This window comes from Talpa occidentalis, unplaced genomic scaffold (genome assembly GCF_014898055.3).
Source record: "Talpa occidentalis isolate TD23 unplaced genomic scaffold, MPIMG_talOcc4v2.1 talOcc4.4, whole genome shotgun sequence".
NCBI lineage: Eukaryota > Metazoa > Chordata > Mammalia > Eulipotyphla > Talpidae > Talpa > Talpa occidentalis.
The window spans coordinates 45,995,871-46,005,699 of NW_023604295.1; the positions used below are offsets into that span (position 1 = coordinate 45,995,871).

A 9,829-nucleotide genomic window follows, 5' to 3' on the forward strand; every position below is an offset into this window, starting at 1 on the left:
CTGTTCTGTTCCTCACTCTGTCTCTGGTGAATCCTCTCACCCCCGCACCTTTGGCTTGTACCCCAGTTCTTGTATGTATAAATAAATCTTTTTAAAAAAGATAGCATATTGTACACATCTCTAATCTCTTCAAATACCCCCATTTATGATTCTGAAGGATATATAGATATATAGTCAATACTCCATACTCTGTTAAAGTTATAGAAGACTGAGTCACGTGTATCAGAATTGAGAAGGGAAAAAAAAAAAGAAATCAAGGACTGAACCCAATAGGATTTAATCAGATTTTCCTCTTTAGGTAGGGTCCATAATAAAGGGTACAAAAGACAGTACTTATGTTACAGCAATTTTTTCAGAGAAATCAGAAGGCACTCAGAGAGGTGGAGAGAGAGATTTGCCACATTGGTGGACTCAGTGGGATAGCTCCCAAAAGAGAGATCCCCAAATAGCAGGACTGGTAAAGTTTTATACAGTTTGTATGCAGAAACTTTCTATGCTTGAGCAATAACTGGTTGCATGGGGTATGAGAGAGCTTTGCCATTTTGAGTAATAAGGAACCATTTAAAACACCAGTAGGGGGTCATGATGACCGTGACCACTATTGCGGGCAAGTTGTTCAGCTGCCTTAGTAACTTCCCGCTTCACTTAAACAATCCAGCCTTTTAGAAAAGCATTATTAGTCCAGAGAGGGAATGTCATCCAAGGAGAAGGAAGACTGGCTCCTCATGCATGTGCACAAAGGGAAACTAATGGAGGTAATATATTTAGACTATCATAAAGCTTTCAACAAGTTCACATCTAAATTAGTCATCCTCATTTGGGGTTGGTAGGGGCTGCTTTGTTTTGCATTGAAGTCTATCTAAAAAAATTGAAAGTCATCTGGCCTACTCTTTTTTTTCATTTTTAATTGAGGTAATATTAGGATACCCCCCTCAGGTATTGATGCCATAGTGCCCTCACTATCAAATCACTCATAGTCCACATTGTGTTTCCTTCTTTATTCTTACTCCTCCTCCACCCTTTGCTTCTTCTAGATGCTTCAGTTCTACAGTCAGTTTTCAAGAGTTAGACTTTGTCTTTACCTGACCCTTAGTTTGGTTTCTCTATATACCACATATTAGTGACACCATCTGGTATTTTTCTCCTATTTTTTTAAGATTGATTTATTTATGCATACAAGAACTGGGGTGCAGGCCAGAGGCGTGGAGGGTGAGAGGATTCACCAGAGACAGAATGGGTATCAGAACAGGCAGAATGACTGAAATACACTGCTGAGGGGAGCATTAGGTGAAGCAGGAGAGGTCCGCTACGCCACATGGGTAGCGCCCTGGCTGGGTATTGAACTTGTGCTGCAGTGGCCACGGACAGCCCCATAGGTTGCTTCTTAACCCCCTGTGCCACCAGGGAGGCCCAGTTTATCTTTTTTGATTGCTAATACTCCATTGTGTCTTACAACTTGATTACTGCTCAGACCAGTCTTGTTTCATTGGATGTTATACTAGCACCTCTCAGTAACAGAAAAAGACCTTTACAGTATATTTGTAGTGTCTAAACTTTGAAAGAGCGTGTCCAGAGATGCATAGTCAGGATTTTTAGAACCTTTTTTTCACATTGAAAATTATTGAACATGTTCTTAGCATTTTATCAATTTAGAAATATTTTATCAGGGACAATGTCCCAAATCACATTCAGAAGTGATCTGGTGAAGACATCAATAGCCACTTCATCTGAGCTCTTTATGCTGTCATGTGTCTGACTGATGCCACCAGCACTGAGCACAAGAATCCACACTAGTACTGCTACCTGTGTTGGTCTGACAATTCTAATGTGTTAGAACCACAGTTCAAGAAAGAATTCCTCATGGTTCTTACATATTCCCAACACTTGTTCCTGAGTCCAGGAATCTAAGATTGAGCCTAGGTCATGTGCTTGACTGGTAGCCGCCTTGAAAGCTGAGAAAGCAAACATGTGTCAAGTTCAGCTTTAAAGTATGAGGCAGATAAGAAAGTCCTAAACATAGAAAGCGTTTCAAATGCTGAGCATCCAAAAATTAACTGTGATGATATTCAGCACACATAATAATTGTTGAATAAAGTTGTTAGAGTGTATATTTCTTAGGCACAGGGCTTCAGTCTGTCTGACGGTTGTAAAAGCACATAGAACAATGCTCGATTCATAGTAGACACTCATTTGTTGAATAGTTGAATGAATGACCATGAATCTGTTTCTTCAATAAACCATGAGCTTTACAAAGTAGGAATTCTACAATGTCCAACAAATGTTTAATGAAAGAAAAATACTAAGAAAAGGATTTAATGATTGATAGATTTATTTAAACAGTAATACATATAGTTATCATTGTCAGACTTAATATGAGATTGTAAATGTTCGATCCAATTTTCCTTCCTGGATAAGTTTTTCTTTCTTATCCTGTAAAGATAAAAAAAAAAAACAAAAAACATTAAAAACAAAATATCTGGCATAACCCATGGTACAACTCTGAAACAGGAATGAAATACTCCAAACCTAATTCCAATCTCCCTTTGTCTAAAACCTAGAGTATGAGTGAGAAGCAGTAGTCTAAAGCAACAAAGGGACAATAAAAAAAAAAATTCCCATTAAAAAATCTTACCCAGGGTGGGGGGCGGGGAGGGGAGGGATTGGAGTCAAAATAAGAGGGTTACAATTGTATGGGGAATATAAAAATAAAATTTATTTAAAAAAAAAATAAATCTTACCCACATTTTAGTAAGTAGAATTACATTACACGACTAAAAATTATACATCGAAAGCAAAATGCAAACACCTTCTGTAGTTTCTTTCTGTTAAGCAGATAACTTATCTGCAAATAAAATTATGTATGCATCAACAGGAGACTGGCATCAGTGAAATGGCAGAGCAAGATGGGCAGACTCCAGTTTAGATGGCCTGTGCATTGGAGCTGGGGGTCCAGTACCAGAGTGGTCTTGTGTCAAAGATTAGTGTGGCTTTCTGTGCAATCTCCGACCTATGATGGCAGTTATTCCCATCACAAAGCTGCTTTTGCTTTTCAGTTAGGGCATTAATAAATGTTAACATTAATTCACAAAATGTGACCAACATAACTAGAACTCATATAAAGAGGGAATATAGTGAATATGTATTCTGTTAAAATGTAACCCAATAAACAACTCTTTAAAACAAATGAACTAAGAAAATATAAAAATTTGCAAAGATAGTATCTTCTAGAGGTTAATCAGAAAAATTTAACTTCTGCACATCTTCTAATGAGAAAAAGGAAATGAACTCTTTTTTAAAGATTTATTTATTTATACAAGTACTGGTGATTTATTTATTTATACAAGTACAGGCCAGAGGTGCGGGAGGGTGAGAGAATTCAGCAGAGACAGAGCAGGGAGCAGAACAGGGAGAAGGACCAAAGTACACTGCTGAGAGGAACAGCGGGCAAGACAGGAGAGGTCTGCCTCGCCATGTGGGAATCTCCCTGGCCGGCTGGGAATCGAATAGGCGCTGCAGAGGCTGTGGACAGCTTCACAGCACTGTGCTCAACCTGCTGTGCCACCGGGGAGACCCCAGGAAATGAACTCTTTAAATTTATATCTGAATGTTCTTGCTTAACAGTCACAATTTCCTTACATCATATAAACACACCTGGAAAACTCATGGGCTAATTTCAAGTCTTAGAAAATTAAACTGCCCAAATTCAGAACAGTCATTAAATTAAATGTTAAAGAGCCAGAGATGATCACAATTTTTAGCAAAGGTATAAGCTGAAATGATAAAGCAATAAAACCAAACATACCATTGAAACTTTAACTCTTGCTGGACAGGAAAAAAAAGATACTCCTGAACCATATACGGTGTGGTAAATCAATGTTACTAATATAAACATAATAAAGTAAAAGAGAGAAACTGAAGAAACTGAAGAAAGTCATGGGGAAGACAAAGGAACACAGATGCAAACGGTAAGAAAGAGCTTAGCCAGCACAAAGGGAACAGATAACACACAACTACTAAACATCAAATTATAATACTTACTCTGTCAGTTTTCAAAACATAATACCAGAAAAAGAGGGGCCCAATTCCAACCAGAGCTCCTAAGAGGGAGTTCTTGGCAGTGGGTCTGAAATTGGGATAGATATTTGCTGATCTTGCATGGGTCCAACGCACCAACGCAGGATCTTCCTAAAATTAATGAAAAAAAAAAAGAGTTACAGGAACACATGCAGGGCCACACTGAGAAACAATCATCAGGATTTTGTGGAAGTATGTAGACAATGTCTTTTGTTTTCTTCTACAGTTAAGGGTATTCTGTGATTATTCCTAAACTGCTTCAGAGACTATCTTTCATTTCTAATATTTGTTGGCTTTTGATGAATCTGTTCAAATTCTTCATAATTTAAAAGAACTCTTGCTTCATCTGTCAGCCCTTGATTTATTTAACATTTAAGAACCCTTTTAAAATCTTTTTAAGGTGTCAAAGTCACTTTTTTCCTCTGTGATCATTTTTATCTATCTTCTTTTTTTAGATTGCTTTTAAGGGCACTGTCTTTCGACAGAACCTCACAGTTCTCCCAATGAAGACAAACATTTTTTATGTGCTCTATCATGCTTTGTACTTTGTTGCCAGGACCCTTTAAAAATGTGTCCCCACAATGGTCTTTCCATTGTAGAAATGGTTTCCAAATAAACTGCAGGAAGGTGAAGACAGAGCTAGGTTAACTCTAAATTTTAGCTATTTTTAAGTTGAGCAAAATTATATTTCATGCTAGTAATTTTTAAAGGAAGGTAATCAATCTTCCCCAAGGAAAATTTTTATTTTAATATATTTTTACCAAAAAACTATGTAAGAATAGTAAATCTAGTGCCTCCCTGGTGGCGCTAGGGGTTGGGACGCAATCTATGAAACTTTCCACAGCCACTGCAGCACAGGTTCGATCCCCCAGCCGGGCCAGGGGGCAACCCAGGGGGCCGACCTCTCCTGGCCTGCCCGCTGCTCCCCTCAGCAGTGTATTTCACTCAATCTGCCTGTTCTGCTCCCCACTCTGTCTCTGGTGAATTCTCTCACCCCCCACACCTCTGGCCTGTGCCCCAGTTCTTGTATGAATAAATAAATAAATCTTAAAAAAAAAATAGTAAATCTACCCTGGCACATTATTAAATTTAATTAACTAAATTCCCAAATGACTTTATAAAATTATTTGCTCTAATTAACTGAAAAGTAAAAATAAACAAAATCAGTTTTAAAACCTTAATACTAAGCTGAGAGGAAAACATTCAAGGTCCTATCGAACACCAAGAAGGCATGATTGGTAGGACTAAAATAATTATACTGATCTCCCACAGTAACATTTTTTTTAAGATTTATTTATTTATATATACAACAGCTGGGGTGTAGGCTAGAGGTGCAGGAGTGTGAGAGGATTCACCAGAGACAGAGTGGGGAACAGAACAGGCAGATCTACTGAAACATACTGCTGAGGGGAACAGCAGGCAAGTCAGGAGAGGTCTGCTGCACCATGTGGGTTAGCTCCCTGGCTAGGGACCGAACTCATGCTGCAGTGGCTGCTGATAGCTTCACAGTGCTGAGCCTTAACCATTTGTGCCACCAGGGAGGCCCTTGCACAGTAACATTTTAAACCAAACCACATAAACACCAAAGAAGTTAAAGACACAAAATATACATTCAAGGAGGATGTTTGGGTTCACTACTGGTTCTCGTATCTATCCCTTCTGCTATTATATTTGAATGTCTACCCCATGATAGAATTATCAATCTACCAGTCACCTCTTTATAGCAATCTTGAATATCTACCAGATCTGTGTTCCAGAAACAGACATCTTATTTCATAAATATACCAATTAGTCTCATGATCACAGCTCAATGGGTCCAGTACTATTGTTACTCCCTTGGGAGACAGTTTTTATTCTTTGACACCACTCCACATCCAAAGGACTATTGACAGTATCTGTCATGGTGAACTCTCCCATTTGAAATCGTTTCTTCACTTGGGTTCCAAGGCACACACCTGCTTGGCTTTTCTGCTCACTCTCTGGCTATCACCTTAGTGTCTTTTACTTTCTTCCCAACCTCTTAATATCGGAGTTTAAACCTTGCTGATCTTTCTTATCCACATTCATTCTCTTGAAGATCTCCAGGCACGGGACTTTAAATATCCATTTATCGGGCCTCCCCGGTGGCGCAGCAGTTGAGTGCTGGGTTGCGAAGCTGCCCACAGCCTCTGCAGTGCCGGTTCAATCCCTGGCTGCTCCCCGGCCACCGGAGAAGGGTCCCACATGGCGCGCAGACCTCTCCTGCCGCCCGCTGCTCCCCTCAGCAGTGTACTTCGGTCCTTCTGCCTGCTCTGCTCCCCGCTCTGACTCTGGTGAATTCTCTCACCCTCCCACGCTTCTGACTGTACCCAGTGCTTGTATAAATAAATAAATCTTTAAAAAAATCCATTTATCAATTGATGACTCCCAAACCTGTAACTCGGTCCTAAACGTCTATCCTGAAGGTTAGCAGTTATATCCAACTGTCTACTCAACAGTGACATGTTGTCTAAGAGGCGTATCAAATGTAAGGTATCCTAATATTCCCAATATACCACTGCACCTCCACCCCTTGTCTTCTCACATTCTTCTCTATCTATGGAAGTCAAGTGCATACTTCTAATAGCACATGTCAAAAAAAAACTTGGAGATATCCTTGACCCACCTCTTTTCTTAACAGCCCACATCCATATTGCCAGAATCCTCATTGGCTCTACTTTCCATAAAAACTCAGAACTGATTTTTTACCATCTCCACTTGCACTTATTGTCCCCGCTGTCTAAAATGCTACTTTCTCAGATTGCAGAGTGATTAGGTCCCTCACCTCACTTCGTTAAGGCCTTCCCTGGGCCTATCTAAAATTGCAGCTGCTCCACCTCCTCCTACAACATACATACATCTGTCATCTCCTTTAATTTCTTACCACTTATCACTAACATACTAAATGATTTAATTTTTAAAGTGTTCATTACTTGTCTCTGCCACTGGAAAGAAAGCTCTCTGAGGACAGGAATCTTTGCCTGTTTTCTTCTCCACTGTTGCCTCAGCAGCTAAAACAAGTCCTGGCCTATAATAGAACTGAACAACTGCTTATTGTCTGAATCATTCATTCTTAAAAATTAAGTGAGGAATTTCCATGCACTGATCAATACATGATTAACTACTGTGTACTCACTTAATAAGTGGAGCAGCTAATAAGGTGTATTACTGTTTTACAAATGACAAAATTGAAATTGCCCTGGGTCATAGAACTGGAAAAAATCTGGAGTTTAAATATTGGTTTTGTCTGACTCAAAGTCTAATTCTTTTTTACTACATTATACTATCTGGCACATTAAATCCAAATGTGTATGTATAAAATAAGTTCTGAGAAAATTCTTCCCAAGTAAACAGGTTCCAGCTGGAGATTGTACAAATGGTTAAGCAGATGCTTTGGGTTATACAGAAGAAAGTTCAAATTCTGTTCTAGTATATTTGCTACAGAGAAGCAAATGATCTAGTTGTCCTTCCCATATTGTCTTCTGATATGTAAAATGGGGATAGTATTAAAGCTTAACTCTGAATTGTTGAGATGTTAGAATATTCAAAAAGCCTGGCACACTATAGATTTCCTAAAGATTCCTGTAGAATACTAGTGTAACTACTGGGGGAAATCCTTTTATAGAAATATAACTGACATATTTAAACAGCTCTTGAACACAGAATTATCTAAAAGCATGTTTGCTAACAATAACAGCTATCAGCTTACTGAGCATAAACAGCAATGTCATACAGTCCATCTCATTTAATCTCACAACCAGTCTATAAAAAATGTACTACCATGACCATAAATGAAGATCAGAAAACTAAGGTTCAGATGGGGTTAGGTAAGTTGTCCAAGGTCATAAAGTTTCCCAGGTTGTAGTGTGTTGACTTCTGGTATCAAAACTTCAACAAGCTGCAGGGTGTTTGGGTCTTTAAAAGACATGAAACTTAAGAATCACTAATAGACCTATCTGGGAGAAAGCAACATTGCTATGAAGTGTGCACTGAAAGGTGGAAAACAACTTTAACACATACACACGCACGCACACAAACATTTTCAGAACAACCATCACAAGTCAAACATCGAGATGACCAGTCACGTGCTCTATCTTTTAATCCTCATAACAGCCTCCTAAGATGGAACTACTTCATTATCCCTATTTTTCAGGTAGGAAAGCCGAGGCTCAGCAGCAGAGCTGACTAACTTCCTCAAGCTCGCTCAGGCGGGAAGTGATCCGGCCAGGTAAGTCCAGAACCGTCCTTTTTGACTACCTACTCCTTACCCAAGGTCAAAGGGCTAGTGAACTGGCCTGCCCTCTGGGCCTGGAAGAGGGATCGTGTCTTAAGACTTTGGTCGGGACAGGTGACTGCGTCGCTGCTGGTCCCTCATGGGTCCGGGCTGCCCAGACTGAGGGGCCCTCCCGGGCGGTGCCCTCGATTCCCGCCCGGCCGGCCCCCCACTCACGATGAGCACTTGGCGGCTGGGGTCGTTGTACTGAAGCAGGTACTCCCGTTTAAGCCGGGACCTTATCGCCAACCGCTCGGCTTGCGCCTTCCGGGTTTCCGGAGATATGTCGTACTCAGCAGGGTCGAGGGTAGTGGGCAGGGTGGCCAGGCGCGACGGCTCGTACTTGGGGAACGACATCTTGGCACGCCGGCCCACAACTGCGCCTGCGCGGTTCGGAAGCCCGCCCTCTTTAGTCTGACCTTCAGGCTTGGGGAGTGCGCCTGCGCACTCCTAGGGTGGCAGTGAAGGAGTTCCGCCAGGCTTCTAGGCTGCCTTTCCTCACGGTCCTGGCGCCCTGTAGCGATCTGCGCGTGCGTAGTGTGCCTTTCTCGCCTTCCCGGGCCCCACCCGCCCATCTCGTGCTCCTCGCTGCTGCTTCTTAGCAACGGTATCGCTGTGGACATAGTAGAGGTTATTCTGTGGTTTTGAGCTACTTGGTACAGAGACCGGGTCCTGGGTTAGCGTGCGTTCATTCCAAGCTGTGTGAGCTTGGACAAGTCACTCGACATCTCGGAGTTATCGCTTCTTTATCCTGGAGATTACGACCCCTATTCTATCCACCAAGCAAAGTGGAGAGAATTATACGAGATAATGAATAGATGCCAAAGTGCTGTGCAAAACTTAATTCTGTAATCAAGGAAACATAATCACGTCTCTGCCGCATCAGCTCCATTAACTTATGTAGAAACATATTTTTCATAGCCCTGAAAAAATGTTCAGTAGGAGAATGACGTTACAAGGGAAGTGTAGCCTGACTGACTCTAGTAAGTTGGGAAGGGAAAAGGGGAAATGAGGTATTTGCTGTGAAGTTTGGTTAAAATACTAAAACCTCTTATCGAAAATCCTTAGGGCTTTCCAGATACTAAGGATGAAAACATCCTTAGAGATGTGAAAAATTCTCATAGGAGCCTTTTTTCTTACTGTGAAAGATGATTTGGGGCGAGAAGGCATGAAATGAAACTTACTCCTCCCTACTGTCCCTCTCCCTCCCCCCACTGCCACCAAGGGAAAGTGGCAACTTCAAGTTACAGAGCAGGATCTTTGGGTTCCAACGAGATACTCCTCAGGGGGAAAATGTAAAAAAATATTTCCATAGATCGGCAAGGAAAACTGGATCAAAAGAGAGCTTCAGCTGGGATGAAACGTCTGGGGACATGTAGGTATCTCAGGAAATGGTTGCTAGGCAGAGAAAGGACCTAGAAAGTGTTGGCACTTGAAGTGATGAGGAGCAACACTGCTGTCAAA

General features: G+C 41.0%; 1 protein-coding gene across 1 annotated transcript; it reads right to left on the reverse strand.

The window, feature by feature from the left end:
- Window positions 1-2,314: 2,314 nt before the first annotated feature.
- On the reverse strand, window positions 2,315-8,813 carry NDUFB4 (NADH:ubiquinone oxidoreductase subunit B4). Its single transcript, XM_037525481.2, has 3 exons — window positions 8,543-8,813; window positions 4,039-4,185; window positions 2,315-2,430 (listed from the first exon to the last, which is right to left on the reverse strand). Exons 1-3 carry the CDS (start codon window positions 8,720-8,722, stop codon window positions 2,368-2,370), a joined length of 390 nt encoding a protein of 129 aa, XP_037381378.1. The 5' UTR covers window positions 8,723-8,813; the 3' UTR covers window positions 2,315-2,367.
- Window positions 8,814-9,829: the final 1,016 nt, after the last annotated feature.